General features: G+C 36.8%; 3 protein-coding genes across 3 annotated transcripts; all 3 read left to right on the top strand.

The window, feature by feature from the left end:
* Window positions 1–2,509: 2,509 nt before the first annotated feature.
* Window positions 2,510–3,413, top strand: LOC145778480 (small ribosomal subunit protein eS10-like). The gene has a single exon (XM_082589965.1). The coding sequence runs from the start codon at window positions 2,573–2,575 to the stop codon at window positions 3,053–3,055; it is 483 nt and encodes a 160-aa protein (XP_082446091.1). The 5' UTR covers window positions 2,510–2,572; the 3' UTR covers window positions 3,056–3,413.
* Window positions 3,414–3,480: 67 nt separating this feature from the next.
* Window positions 3,481–5,073, top strand: LOC145778978 (protein-serine O-palmitoleoyltransferase porcupine-like). The gene is made up of 3 exons (XM_082590561.1): window positions 3,481–3,676; window positions 4,124–4,484; window positions 4,557–5,073. Exons 1-3 carry the CDS (start codon window positions 3,481–3,483, stop codon window positions 5,071–5,073), a joined length of 1,074 nt encoding a protein of 357 aa, XP_082446687.1.
* Window positions 5,074–10,326: 5,253 nt separating this feature from the next.
* On the top strand, window positions 10,327–12,846 carry LOC145778795 (uncharacterized). The gene is made up of 3 exons (XM_082590377.1): window positions 10,327–10,464; window positions 12,208–12,323; window positions 12,564–12,846. Exons 1-3 carry the CDS (start codon window positions 10,335–10,337, stop codon window positions 12,777–12,779), a joined length of 462 nt encoding a protein of 153 aa, XP_082446503.1. The 5' UTR covers window positions 10,327–10,334; the 3' UTR covers window positions 12,780–12,846.
* The last annotated feature ends 3,413 nt before the right edge of the window (window positions 12,847–16,259 follow it).

The raw sequence follows: 16,259 nt of genomic DNA, 5'->3' as shown, positions 1-16,259 counted from the left end.
TTGGCAGTAAAAATCTCAAAAAGTCTAAATACAAACCATATTTTTTTAATATATATTTTACTTCTCCATTGCTTTATCTTTGATTTAAAAGGTCAACGAGCATCAACGATGCCACCGTTTGCAAGATGTTGTGGTTTTTAGACTTGCACTCAAATATGAGTGCTGGCGGTCAAAGGGTTAATCCACAACTACGCTTGCCCAATATCGTCGAGATGATCGAAATGTGATTGAGCGAACAAAGCGGACGAAATGTTTTTACAAAAATGAAAAAATAATAAAAATTAGGCCTACAAGCCAAAAAACTCTGCACAAATTAAACAAAGGAGTGGGCTATAACTAGTTAGAACTTAGAGGTAGGCCCCCAGTTGGGGGGTTGATGTCGTAAATAAGCTACGCCTTACATGATTTATTTAGCCATTGATTTATCAAGCTTCTGTAGTACTTTTTTGTTTATTAAACAGTTAAAAAACATTAGACAGACTAAAATGAGTGGGCTCCTAATCAGCCTTGGCCCCTTCCCGGCTTCCCGGCCGTTAACACGGCCCTGTCTCTCACAATATGTCAGCAGAACCTCTGTCTGGTACCACTAAAGGTTGCGGAATTGCGGATATTTCTACACAAAAGATGGAGAAGTAGCCTAACCAGAGATGTACGTAGCCTATAGGCCGCAAATTCTACGCCGTAAACTTGCGGCGTAGATTTTTTGTTTACGCTAACGCTTACGACCACATTTTTTGGATAGTTGTCGCTTGAGCTACGGTACGGTACGCCGTAAAGTTTTCGCGGTTTTTTAGCGCATTGCGTCATCGCATACTTTATAATGTCTTTTTTTCGCTACAACACGCCAATACCTTCCAGCGCTGCTGTTGAAAGAATGTTTTCAATGGGCAAAGACATAAGTTATTGAAACCAAAACGCAGCAAAATGTCAGATGAACACTTTAAGATGCTTGTGTTTCTTCGTGGAAATTCAAAATAAAACTTGTTTGTTTCGAGTAGTTTATAGGCTAGCCTACCGTGTGAATGTTTGGCACCTAGCAAACAAAATGAGTTTACGCTAGTGTATGCGCTGACGCCGCCAACTTTTTTTACAAGTTACGTTGACGCATACGGCGTATGGTTTTTCGAACGTTTACGCTGACGGTGTCAATATTTTTTGTATGCGCGTACATCACTGGAAGTAACAGAAGAAGAAGAAGAAGTTCTTTTATTTTGCATCATCAGCACATGCGAAAAAAAAACAATAACTTACAAGATTACAATGTGAGCTAGGTTGTTTGGTGATGATGATGGGAGTGACAGAAGGACCGAACTGGTCATCAAGTCTGCCACACCCATGTGGTGTCATGGCTTATTTGAAATGGAACGGTGTCGAAGTTGAACGCAAATATTGATTGATTGATATATTGATTGATTTGATTGATTGATAGATATATATTATATACAACATAATAAACAATACACATAGCCTACGAAATTTAACAGTGCAATAAAAAAAAAACAGGAATAGCTTACTAGAAATAATGCAAAAATACAAAATGGCATATACAATATACATACAACACACAACACAGCATACTGGTAAGACAAAAGCGAATATACAGTAGCCTAATTAGCGAGATACGGTGAGAATAAGTAGAAGCAGTTTGATGGTACTATAGGCTACCAGTTACTTATACTCAGACATTAAGTGCAGTTTTAATTTTTTAGAAAACATACTAATTGTTTGAACTTTTCTTAGCTGTTCCGGTAATTTGTTCCAAGTGTTTGTTCAAAGAAATTTAATTGAGCGTTGGCCAAGCTTTGTACGCATTCTTGGTTTGAAAAGCATATCTTTCTTAGCACCTCTGGTATTATAGTTAGCCTATGAGTTTCCTTACTAGGACGAAAGTACTCAAAAAAATTGCTAGTAGATGTCCTTTATTGCTTTTATAAACAAACTTGCATAGCCTACTTCTGTTAAAAACATGTCTTCGACTTGTAGCAAGTTGCTTTTATTGAAAAGAGATTTGGTGGGAATTCTGTCCTTAATCTTGGTGAAGTTTAAACAGCGAATGATGCGATTGTGTACCAGATTTAAAGGATACGGTTCCGTTTTAGACGCACGACCCTACCTGTAACAACATCTACTTTTCCAACACAGACATCTGGATTGCAAAAATGCCACAATAAAGTTATTCTATTTACACACTTTTTACTTTTTCAAATGTTTTTGCTGCATTGACAGCAAATATACCATCACCTTGTTTTGAATTGGGCTGAAAGATCATTTCATTGGGAGTAGGCTATTGAAACAAAATTCAAAAAAATTCAACGGGTATTTTAAAAAAAATATTTTTTTGTTTGCTTTTAGTGTTGTGTCTTCTTTTTTATTTTTTTTATTTATGATTTTTGTGCATTTGTTTCGCAATATAGGAATTCATCAAGCTCAACTTTATCTGCTATCAAAACCCGCATAAAAAGTTGAAATGTTTGCAACCTCAAACGGCGCTGTTCGCCATTTTCCACGAGTTGTTCTTTTTGCGCTGATAAGCTGGGTTTGTGGTGCAGTTATTTCAGCTGTTATTAACAAAATGTTGATACCCAAGAAGAACCGCGTTATAATTTATGAACATTTATTCAGAGATGGCGTGCTTGTCGCCAAAAAAGATGTATTTCTTTCTCAACACCCAGAATTAGCGGCTGTGCCAAATCTGCATGTTATGAAAGCTTGTGAATCCCTGAAGTCCCGTGGATACGTGAAACAAAATTTCACATGGCGCCACTTTTATTGGACTCTTACAAATGAAGGAATCCAATACTTAAGAGATTTTCTTCATTTGCCTCCAGAAATTGTTCCTGCCACACTTAAAAGGCAAACTCGCCCTACTGACCAAAGACCACAGCGACCTAAAGTTGGTGAGTCACGAAGAGCATACCAAAGTGACCGAGATGCTTATCGCCAAAGTGATGCAGCTGGAGGACCTGACAAGAAAGCTGATGCTGGCGCAGGTGTTGGATCTATTGACTTCCGTGGAGGATTTGGTAGAGGAAGAGGGGCTGCTCCACCACAATAAATAATTTTATGCATCGAATGAACACATTAGATAAATGGACAATGTTTATAGCATTGTATTGTTCTATCGCAATGTTTTGTTTCCATCATGTGTGTGCCGTACTTTTGCTGCTGTATGTTAATTTTTGTGCTGCACAATTTGATTGATTTTTGTTACTGCTTTGAGTTATTAAACAATAATAGGCTTTGTGACTAAAAATTCAACAGTGTGTCATTTTATAGCATACCGTATATAGCTGAAGTACTGGTAATTTTATTTGCATGTAATTGTTTACTGTTCTTGCAAAGCATTTGTGATATTCAATATAATGTTGTATGCATTGTTATCTAGTGTTTAATGTGTTTTATTTGTCATTTAGGTGCTAGATTCAAACACAGTATATAAAACTAGGTTTAGTAGTTACTAATATTGATGACATAAGTGTTATGGAACCTGAGTACCATTATGTCGCTGCTGGAGAAAATCATGGAGACTATGAAGATTACAATGCATATGAAGATGCGTATGATGTGGAAGAAGCATTTAGCGACAATCCTGAAGATGCTGAGCTAATTCTAATGTATCGCATAAACAATTATAATGCACAGCAAGAACTTTCCCGTCTTGCTTCCAACTGCGTAGGTTCGGTTTTCTTTCAGGGTGCAGGTCAAGTGAAAATGTTATGTCTCCTTTGCTTTTTTTTGCAAATTATTGTTTTATTGCTGAACTATTTTGAGTTTAGTAAGATAAGAAGTTCACATATTCTACATTTATTTTCATGCCTATTTGGTTGTTTTGTTCTTTATGATATGTTTGCAGATATGTTTTTTATCATGATTTGTATCATATTTGCTTTAATCACAATTACACATTTATCAAATTTGTTTTGTAGCAAATTAATTGTTACAACTAAAAGTGGTTTGTTTACTGCTTTTTTCACTGTGACATATATTCTTTTTACTGAACTACTATTTTCAGATCCAGTAATGTGGAATCGTATGCGAGGAATTTTGTTGTTAATGTCAATGAAAATAATTTCAGTATCTATAGATTTTGACAGAAAAAACTTTGTTTTGCCTAATTTTTTAGAGTTTTCTGCCTATTGTTTACATCCTGGGACCTTAATCTTCGGCCCATGGATTTCTTTTCAAGATTATAAAGAATCCTTATTTGCTAGACGTTCTTTAAACCTGGAATGGTTATTTTGTGTTACAAAAAGTCTTATTCTATCCATGGCTTGCCTTGTTTTTTCTATGTGTGTTTTTCCACATCTTTTCATCAATCCATTAGAAGCCCAATTGCCAATAATCGTGCCTGTTGTTGCAAATGAGTGGATGTTGTCATATGAAGCTGCTGTTTCATTTCATTTTAGTCATTACTATGTTTCTTACCTTGCCACAACTACATGCCTGCTTTCTGGTGTTGGGTTTGTGAAAGTGACAAGTAAAAAGTTGAAAGCAGATGATGAACCCCGTGATGCTTCACTTCCTTTGTCTTCATGGTCAAATTTTGAAATTGTTAGGCCTCTTGATATAGAAATACCACGTTCCTTGCTCAGTGTTGTTGTATCTTGGAACATACCAATGAGCAAGTGGTTAAAGGTCTATGTGTTTGATTCTTCTCGATTTCTTGGTGATTTTCTTGCTGTATTGTTTACTTATGCTGCCAGTGCTATGCTACATGGCCTCAGTGTTCATCTAGCTGCTATTCTCTTATCACTTGCTATTTACACATATGCCGAGCATGCTATTAGGAAGAAACTTTCTAGAACATTTCGTTGTCCTGAAATTCAAGCCAAGTCAAGACCATCAAACTATTTTTCTTTCAATGTACCCCTTTGGGCAAAATTGTTTAATGCTTTGTGGATTATAATTAATCTAATGCATTTGGCTTACCTGGGTTCTATGTTTCAAACAGAAGATGACGAAAGTGATGTCCAGGGATACAGTTTTCATTATACACTTTCAAAATGGTCACGTCTTGGTTATGCAAGCCATATTTTTGCTTTCGCATGCCTAGTGTGCAATTGGCTTTTATGAACATCTTACAAGTGGCCATGTTGGGAGAGCAACTGCATAATATGTGGCAGGACCAGTTTTACACTTTATCAACAACATGTATCTGTGTCTTGAGTCTCTTGACAAGACAATGACTGTAAATTCAAAAAAAATTAGCTTGTTACATCTTCTTTTACATGGGGATATATATGCAGTTATGCACATGCCAACGTGCCAAGCTTGAAATTTGACTAAAGGCCGATGTACTATGTTTGGTAGCTCTTGCACTGAAAATCGCAGGGACTAGTAAAAAGGGGACAAGGACTAGTAAACTCATCACAAGTAATAAGGAAAAAAGTGTCATTTTTAACGTGAAACTCAGGATTTAAAGTGATTTAAGATTTAGTGATCACACTTCAGCAATTTGGATTCTTAAAACTATCATTTCAAAAAATTATAGAGTACATTTAGCCTAGAGTTCAAAACGAAAAATTACATCGGCTTCCAAACATTCCTGTAGATCTACACGTTGGCAAGGCCCATGTATGTAGGTCGCCATGGGCCCATGGCGTTGTTTTGTCTCTTGTCCGCTTGACCCTAACTCTTTAATGACCATAGATGGGTCTGATTATGATAAAAAGCAACATTTTTTTGAATAACGAAATGATACATATTTAAATGAGGTCATGCTGTCAATTCTGAGTTATGTTTAGTTTTGCCCCCACCTTATTGATCAAAGTTTAAAGGTTCCTTTTTAGTTTCAATCAATTACAGGCTTCAAAACTCACCATGTGATGTTCGCGGGGAGTAGCATCTAGATCGGTCATATCTGTCTACCGAGAAATAATACAGGAATTGGTGATACAGTAGAATTCGCCTATAACGGCACCTCTAGGAGATTGCAAAAACTGACGTTATAGCCGAATTGACGTTATAGACGAACTACCGCAAACTATTCCACAACTGTCTTTTGATTAAAGAAAGAGGTGTATAATCCAATCAGGGTTACTGTGTACCACCAAACTGACAAAAGGCACGCAGAAAATACAGTGAACAAAGAAAAAAAATTGAGTTGTTTAAAGGTCAACTGTAGAGCTGCTTTTTACACGTAATAGTTTTTCACGCGAGAAAAAAGTTAATTCAGTTAAAGTCCCTGCTGAGAACGACGTAGCAAAATAAAGGAAGACATTTTGCAAGCAGCAGCGCTAACTGGATTAAAAGACTGACCGTTCGTGGTGAAGGTGATGGCTTAAAGTGACGTTATAAACGAACAAAAGACGTCTGGGGACCAATAAAGGGTGCTGTTACATGCGAATTGACGTTATAGGCGATGCTGTTGTAGCCGACATACGCGCCGACTTCCGGGGGGCGGCGCCCCCCGTAAATTTATGGCTGAGAGGCAACAAAAATGGTTATTACAAGTGGTGTTTCAAAGGATAAAACACTTCGCGAAAGAGATTTAGATCATTTAAACGGACATAAAGAATGCCGAAAGCGAAATATAGCCTACGTTGCCCTTGCCCGCAAAACCGCAGCTGATCGCATGGCTTTCTCATACGGTATGGAAATTTCAAAGTAGATGGTAGAGTAACTTACGCTGCTGGAATAGTCACGTAACTATTCACTGCAATATTAAGAAAACCAACTAAATTAGACGCGCTATTTTCAACGAGGTCTTCCCGCTGTGAGATCAATTATGATTCAACAGAACGCATTGTTTTTTTTCGCGATGTGTGAGAATTAAATCGAAAACCGATAAAAGAAAAGGTGTTTAATGGTCTTGGTCGCAGATATTGCTTGCATTAACAATCGTCTCCTACTGCCATTATCACCTAACTAACCTGACATCATTGTTTTATGCGGCCGCTAAGGTTTAACATCGACTTCCACGATCATGGAATGCTACGTAATAAAACATAATTAGAACGATAAACGATTATGTATAACGATAATAAATATAACGATTTACGATAAATATAATTAGAACGATTATATCCTACACGCAAAAATAAAAAAATTGATCTCTTAAAATAGCTCTTTCCGCTGTTTTGTCTCGTGAGCTTTGTATATTACTCAACAAGTGCATAAAGTTTAAAATTGATAGAAATCATTAAATTTGAAAATTAAGTTTGAATCACTGCAAATAATCGTATTCAAAACTTTTAGTTCCACCGACGCCATTACACACTCTGCAATCTACGTTGGCAATGATTTTGCCACAGCAAAAATGTGTTTATTTTGAAAACTGCCGAGCTTTGTCCCGTGTATAAGTTGAACCTGTCTTTTTGAAGTGAAAATCACTTGTAAACATCTCGACTTATACTCGAGTATATACGGGATTCGATAAAAGACTATAAAGACTTTCGATAAAAACACAAGAGAAAACACTTCGCTGTTGTTAACGCTTTGAAGGTAAGTAATTAGCAAAACGAAGCTAATAAAACTCATAGCGGGTTTCCACTCTGCTTGAGATCGTGATTTTTTTGCGTTTTATTTCTTAATATATAACTTCACTGTCTTGATCATCGTTATTCACTCGCACGAAAAAGAAATGAATCGGCTTGTTTTCCAACTGTTCCAGTTATGAGCTAACAATATCAAAACTTTTACGACTAGGTGTGCAGCATGCGTAAAACTAATCGTTTCAAGCAGCGGTTCTAATAAATTCGGTTTGCGACCTAGGTGTCAATATAAACAAGACACTAAGCTTAATCAAAGACTATTTTAATTGAGTAAAATAGTGTTATGGTTATGACGTCATCACCTTTCTCGCCCGCCAAGGTTTTTTGAAAAGTCGGCGCCTATGGTAGCCGAACTACAATGTACGTAAAAGATAGGAATTCTGCCGGGACTGAGCGAAATGTGACGTAATTGACGTTATAAACGAAGCCGTTATAGGCGAATTCTACTGTACAAATCATCATTGCATAGCACAAACAATTGTTGCAAGAATATAGTTTCACATGCATTGTAGCATGCATCTAGAAAGTATGAATACTGTATCCCTTATCCTCCATTCAAGCAGGAAAACTTTTAATTTTTACGTTGTTTCAACGGTTGATGATACTGAATCAGTGTAACAATGGCCAATTCTTCGCTAAGAATCAACGGGAGTACCAATACTTCTACACTAATCAGTAATCACGCACAACTTAGTTCAAGTTTTACGTCACAATGTCTGACTTTGATCTCCGAGTAATATTGATAAGGCAAGGTTGGTTACTAAATTTGTTATGTTTTGGTATTACAGTAAGAAAGAAAAGGCCAAGCGTAACAGCTACAAGGTGCTTTGACTCTTCAAGCGCACGCTGTTGGTCTGATGAAAGCCTTTCAGAGTGACTTTGCTGAAATTTTAAAAAGCCTTCTAAACGGTAGCTGTAGTTTTCAAATGGTGAAGGATTAACAAGATAAAGTGATTAAGCATGACAATCGACGCAAAAACTGGCGTGTCCGCCGAGATAGCTGCTCAGACCGGACACGTTTGTCAACAAAAACAAATTTCGAGGCCTGCAATTATAATTATATTAGGGTCATTTCATTATAATAGGAACATTGGTTGGCACCACCCAATTTTTTTTATTGCCTTAAAACATGCTTCTCACTTTTCTGAGAAGAATGGTGCACATTTGATGAAAATCAGACAAGCGGTTCTCGAGTTATAGGTGAAATGACCCTTGGCCGCTAGGTGGCTTCATAGATAAGGAGCTATAGAAAAACGGCAATATCTTAAGAACCGCTCAACATATTTGAATAATTTTAGCTCTACCCCAATGTTTTATGGGGTGGGCTATCTGTTTATGAACACTAAAACAAGTTTTGGCTACTACTTTTTGAATAAAAAGAAATTGACCTCTTGTCGTTACTCACCAATAAAACCATGATGCGTAACTTTAAAAAAAATATTTTTTTTAATTGAGTAGAGGAAAGATTGACTAAAAGTTTGGCAAAAACAGAAAAGTGCTAAAGTCTCAAAATCCTGCAAACTAGTTCAAATTAGATGGATTAAGTGCAACCATATTTCTTTTAAACATGTCTAATGTCTGTGACAGCACATTGGTGTGATTAAGGGAAAACAAATATGACTATGACATCACAAAGGAAAGTAGAACCTCTTCAGGGAACCATCTTTCACTACATGTAAATGTGATTTAGGCTAAAAGTTGGGACTTTAGCACTACACTGTTTTTGCCAAACTTTTCATCAATTTTTCCTCTACCTAATTAAATTTTTTTGGAAAGTTACACATCATAGTGCGTAACGACAAGAGGTCAATTTCTTTTTATCTCAAAAAGTAGGAGCCAAAATTTGTTTTAGTGTTCATAGACAGATAGCCCACCCCATAAAACATTGGGGTAGAGCTAAAAATTATCCAAATATGTTGAGCGGTTCTTGAGATATTACCGTTTTTCTATTGCTCCTTATCTATGAAGCCACTTAGTGGCTAAGATTATTTCACTTGTAATTCGAGAGCCGCTTATCTGATTTTCATCAAATTTGCACCATTTTTCTTAGAAAAGTGAGAAGCATGTTTTAAGTAAATAAAAATTAGGTGGTGCCAAAATTTGAAAATTTTGTCTGTAATATAATGAAATGACCCATTGAGGAAATACTCATATGTCGCTACTAGTAAAAATATGTTACAATTTTAGCTTGGTGCTTTGGTGCATTTAATGTAAATGGTGCATTTCTATACATGTTATGACTTTTGAGTCAGGTACGGTATTTGAATATTCTGTAAGAGTTTAATTATATATTTACAGACTGCATATGTATAGCATATAATGCGCTCGTACCATTTAATGTATTGTGTTAGCCAGGCTGGCATGGTTATTTCATATCTTCAACACTTATGTGAAAACATTTGATGGCTTAGTAACCAACAGTACTTTATATTTTTATCAGCAATCCAAAATTGTGTTGATAAAAGGCAATGTTGATCACCATTTCTTTTGACACGCTTTACACAAATTTTTTATTGACAAAGGAAGTTTTATGTGAAATAAAAATTGTACATAAATGAACATAATGAAGACATTACAAATGTTACAGGATTAATACTGCAAAAAACATTAGTACCAAAATTGTTATTTTGACTATAAATCAAGAAAGCTTTGGTGTTGTGTTAAAACAGTTTCACCACCGATGAGGTAGAATTGCCACCTGAGTTAAAAAATACCCTTTATGTTCTTAAATTACCTTTGCAGCAGTATTATTGTGCTACGCGATTGAACCTACCAAGTGGTATTGCAATGTACATTGTATACAGCTTACATGCATATTTTTAAATATAGATGCAGTGAAAAATGTCAAGAAAAGTTGGTGATATAAATGCAAAAATTGCTTATCTGACTAATCGGCAAACTGGACCGATTTTGAAAACGAAGAGACCTTTGGTTGTTCAGAAGTCATTGAAAGCTTTTAAGAAAAATAAAGGTGGGTTTTTCAATATTTTAAATTACCTTTACATTTAAAACGTCCAAGTTGCCATTAGTGAATCTTGGGTCCTAGGTTTTTAGGTTCGAACATGTAGAACTACATGTGCAATTGTGCATCCCTAGTAGATGTTACAACAATAGTGGTGAAATTTTCTTGATTGCAACTCAAGACCAAAGTTAGAGATATAGAGTCCTGAGTGTTATGAAACATTTGATACCTTGCTGAATGAAATAAAAACTTTTAAATGTGGAAATTCCAATTTGTGCATTTTGAATTCTAAAAAGTTTGGGTGTTCATCCTGGCAATTATATATGGTTTCTAGCACTAGTTGCAGCGTTCATCTAGTAAAAGCAATGACAAACAGGTTGATTTATTGCTTTGCTGACGTTTAGCGCATGCAATGTGCATCCTCACAGCAAATAACATACAAAAAAAATGTACAAAATTACATACTGCAGTGGCCAGTGGGATTGAAGGAAAGAAAAATTGAAACACTTAATTTTAAAGGTTGGCCAAAAGATGTGAGCGGTTAAATTACATAAAAACTTCAAACATTAAATGTAAATTTAAAGCAGTGGAGACTGAAGACATTAAATTACAACAACATTTCCAACTGCGTTCAAATAGGCATGACGCCTTGCGTATGCGTGTCAAGGCAATAAACATTTATAAGCCTAAAGCATATAAGGGAACGTTCAAATATTACGTAACGCCTTCGAGGGGAGGGGGGGTTTATGCAAAACGTTACGTTAGCGTCACATCGGGGGGAGGGGGTTCAAGCAAAACATTACGTAACGCTTTCGAGTACAAAATGGTAGTTTTTTGTGCTGAATTTGTAGTGAAAAAGCGTTACATGGGGGAGGGGGGAGTCAAAAATTCGGAAAAAATGCGTTACGTAATATTTGATCGTTCCCTAAGCTTAAATTTTATTTTGTTTGTTATTTACTCTGAGGATGCTCATTGTCATGATGCGCAAAACGTCAGTGGAGCAATGAATTAACCAGTTTGTTGTTGCTTTCACTTTCATCAAATGAACGTTGCAACTAGTACTAGAAACAATTTGTGCAATTTGATAAATAAATGGATGCTGAAAAATGCAAAGTTGTAAGACAAAAGATCCATAATAGTTTTGGACATGTGTTGTCAATATAATTTGTGACCATAAAACATCCAGTAAATGACACTTTACTCAAAATATTAGCCAAAATTATCCAATCCCACAGAGAGGCAAAACCCAAATTCCTCGATGTCATAGTGTTGGTGCCTAAGTGTCTGGTCCTACCTGTAAATTTTCAGTACCATGAAGGTAGATTGAAACTTTTCTATATAGTTTTTTCACTGGCTATTTATCAGTGAAACATGTTTTCTTTCCCATAACCACTGCAGGAGGGGTACCAAGCATTTACTAGGTAGGTATAATGCAGAGACAAGGTCGGACCAGGTTGTGCGAAGAAGGAGTTTTTAGTCCACAGTACTCGTCAATCACAACAACTGCAGGCGTTTAGAAGCTATTTTGGACTCGCAGTGCCATCAGGCTTGGCTGCTGTGATTCAAGTTCATCTTCAACAGTAATGTAGGGCGTAGGCCTACCAATAAATATGGCGTTGAAGGGCATTTGTTACTTCTCACCATGTTGGTATTTTTTGCTACGAAACTTGGTCTCCGGATTTGGTGGATGCCAAAACTAATGTCAGCATCTTAGGTTTGTCGCATACTGAAAAAAATTTATGATTCTTTCAGAATCGCCGTGTCTACCTGAGTTAACTCAACTTCTTCAATGCACAAATAAATATGACGATTATTCGAAGTGTTCACAAGCGTATGCAGCTTTGTTAAAGTGCAACCAAAACCACAAGGTGAGTGTCTTGCACTTTGGGGTGACAAGTAGGGATTCCAATGCTGATATTTTTACGCATTGCTGATAAGTATTTGCAATGCAGAGATGAAGAAAAGACTTGTTTGTCAGGTGAATTGAGTAAACAAAAATATTGATCAATAAGTTCTTGCATGCTTTGAATTTGATTAACGTAATCGGTGTTTCTTAGTGTGTTTGGAACATAGTGTTCAGCATAAAAAATTACCTTTACTTTTTTCAGGCAACAGAAAAAGAAAAGGTGAATAAATTGATGAAAGGAGAAAAAGTTGATGGGCAATATCATCCGAAAATTTTGAATCAAATGCTAAACAGATACCCTGAGGCTCGCAGCAAGGAAGCCTACAATGTGCAGCGAAATTTGCTCAACTCATATCCTGAATCACGGAGGAAACCTATGCCGTATCACGACGAGGGTCGCCCTTTTAATAAGCACTGATCTTGTCTTTTTATTGTTTTGATTTATTTTGTGTTTTATATTTATAGAATATACATTTTGCATCTTTTGTGGACCTTGTATGTCTCTGTGCTGGCAAATATGGCTGCTGTGAGTGTAACTGTAAGGAACATTTTCGTCGTGTGATTGATCATTGCCAAATAAAAGACGGCATTTAACATAATGACATAAAAATAAACTAAAAATTACAAACGTTTTCGGCCATACTCATGTTAGCGCTTTTCAAATAACCAACTGACTGATGTTTTGTATAAAGAACATCAGTCAGTTGTTTACTTGAAAAGGGCTAACATAAGCATGCAGCGGCGGCTGGTGAGTGGTGAGTCCTAGAAATGGGAGTGCTGCATACGGGCGAGGCCCGGCCACTTGTCCGCCGAAGGTCCAATACAACAGCGGGAGTCTCCCTCAGCAAAATCACATTTGGTTTGGTGCATTCTCAGCATATTTTAGTTCTAAATTGTGATAAAAGTTTAAGTAAAACTTGGCTTATTTAAGAGTTTCGCAAATGTGTAATATTTTGAAGGGGACGAGCATATGTGAATAACACGAATAAAGCGACATGAATAAAGATTTACGTTTAGACGATTCACAAATTACAACTGCAACACTTTGAACAACATCTGTGTTGTGTACGTTAAAATGTCAGAATTTTCTATGGGGGCTGCAGCCCCTTGAGCACCCCTACTTTCGCGCCCCTGGTCAAATGTGACTTTAAAGGTCCAGTCTGTGGTAGAATAGACGTGGTCAAAATTTAAATTGTGTAGAAGGTGGGAGACGTAGATTTTTTGGCTTTTCCTATGCTATTTATTTCCTGCTTTTTTAAACGCTGTGTGTCATCCCAAGTTTTTCTTCACCAGTCTGATTTGTCAGTGGCGAGTTGTTGCCATGATTCCCGATCGATGTTGGGTTGGTTTAGACCAGCATTTCTTAAACTGGGGTAAATTTACCCCCGTGGGTAAATTTCCTTGTTTTGGGGGGTAAATGAGCTATCAATCAAAATATCCACATCAGTTGATGGGACAGAAAAATTGTGCCTAGGTATTGTAGACATCATTTCACCGCTTGACGGAGATAGCTGGAGATGATCTCAATCAAAACTTGAAGAATAACATCATCGGTCATCTTCAAAACTTGCAGGAGGAGTTTGAACGATATTTTCCCTAGATAAATACTGGCGCAGCATTTTGATGAAAGTAGCGACAAATCTTTTTTTATGTAAAATGAAAGATGTTCCTGAAGCAATCCAAGATGAATTTATAGAATTAACAAACAATTCTTTTGCAAAAGATGAGTTTCACTTTTGCAACCTAGAAAAGTTTTGATATCATTGTTATTCTAGCTCTGAATGTTCTGGTCACGTTTTCTTGGGCAACACTAAAAGGCGGAAATACGGAAATAAGCCTGGCGTGAAATGGCGTATTGTCCGCAGAAGTAGCGATGTAATACCGATGTAGAAAATGCGGAAATACGATCTTGGCGTCCATATTGTTTAACATAGCGATAACTCAATGATATTTCAACATAAGAAAATGTTCGGTATTGAGTTGTGGCTAAAAATCGCATTTCTGCCTTTTTTCTATTTTAATAAATTCCATTAAATTTCGAAATTTACTCCAATAACTGTGGAATTAAAACAGTCCAAGTATTTAATGACTTCACAATTGCTTCTAAACAATATCTTTCAATGATATTTCAACATAAGAAAATGTTTGGTATTGAGTTGTTGTTAAACATTGCATTTCCGCCTTTTCCTGTTTAGGAATCCAAGATCGTATTTCCGCGTTTTCTACATCGGTGTTGAAGCGCTACTTCCACAGACAATACGCCATTTCACGCCCGGCTTATTTCCACATGTCCGCCTTTTAGTGTTGTCCCGTTTTCTTCTTCTTACCTATGCAAATGCGGCTTCTCTGCATTGCTTACTATCAAATCTAAAGGTGCGTCTACACGACGACTGTTTTCTTGCTTAAGCTAGCAAAACTTCTTGTTTGTTTAAGTTAATCGCACTTTGTGCCGCTTACTTTTAAGAAACTAAGCGAGTGCCGGAGAAAAAATACGCTCCAGAGCGAAAAACTGGGCGCTTAAGTGAGTTCTCTTGCTTAGAAATCTTTTCGCGGCAAAACCTCAGGTCTACACTCAGTAGTCTGGCTGCTAGTCAAGCAACTAGGAAGTTTGTAGTTGTTGTTTTGTGTTTGATGCTTCCAGTGTTCTCTGGCCACGCCTGTTTCTAACTTTTTAACTTCACTAAGGTGTCGGAACACTTCTTTCTGAAGTTTCTTTTTGCAGCATTTTTTACACAAGTTGAGTTCAGTTGCTTTTATTTCTGACCATGATCATCACAACAAAAATAACACACGTTAACATTTGAAAGCCATTATTAAATCATTGAATGACTGCAACAACTCAAAGTGCCAGCTCACTGCGACTGCCGACTAGTTGTTAAAAAACAGTTGGTTTACTTCTTGCTTTGGCGCGAACTTTTTGAAACGTGACGTCATTGCGGTTGAAATACTCACGTGACCGCGTTCAAGCAAGCAAAATCTTTTTTTGAGATTGCGAGTGTAGACGAAACAAGCTTAAAAACTAGCTTAAGCAAGAATTTCTAAGCAAGAACACTTTCTCGTGTAGACGCACCTTAAAGCACCAAACCAACTTCATGTTGAATCCGAGTTTTGTTGTGCATTATCTCCTACTTTACCAGACATTGAATAACTAGTTGCCAAAAAGCAACGGCAGCCGTCGCATTGAATATAACTGATGGAATTTTTTACTTTTGTTTTTTAATAAATGAGTAGACTACCATTTTATCTATTGGGGGTAAATCTGATATCCATCTTTGTTAAAAGGGTAAAACATACAAAAAAGATTAAGAACCACTGGTTTAGACTTTCTAGATACACAGTCATCGAAATTAGCGTCGGCAATTGCCAAGGTGATTGCCGACGCGGATGCATGAATGGCACATTAGCGTCGGCAATAAAAATGCCGAAGCCACACGAGCGCTTGTAAGGACCACAAGATTACAAAAAAAAATAATTTTCTTAGACTACACCAGACTAGGATGTTGCTTCAATCGTACTATTGCTGAATGTTTTATTTGGGTTACTTTCTACTTCGCCGGCGCTTAGACACTTGCCCAGCTGGGAGAATTGAAATTAATTTGTTACCGGTACCTGGTTGAGCACTTAACGTTATTTTATGATAATTCAACGTCGCTAGATGTCGAATTAATGTAAAACAAGCGTAAATTTTTTATTGGGCATTGTTACGCAAAATGACCTGCCGAGAAAATTAAATCGGTTTGTGCTGACTGGAACGTTGAATCAACCCAAAATTAACTTACTCCCCCCCGGGAGTTATTTAACGTGAATTACCGTATCAGTGAGCGTATCGCGTTGCTCGCTTTATCGCTCCTTTTGGTATTATTACATCACAACCAATCAAACAATGCGGTCGTGATAG

The sequence above is a fragment of the Aplidium turbinatum genome, chromosome 10 (assembly GCF_918807975.1).
Source record: "Aplidium turbinatum chromosome 10, kaAplTurb1.1, whole genome shotgun sequence".
In the NCBI taxonomy this organism is placed as follows: domain Eukaryota; kingdom Metazoa; phylum Chordata; class Ascidiacea; order Aplousobranchia; family Polyclinidae; genus Aplidium; species Aplidium turbinatum.
This window is presented reverse-complemented; position numbering and strand designations above follow the sequence as displayed.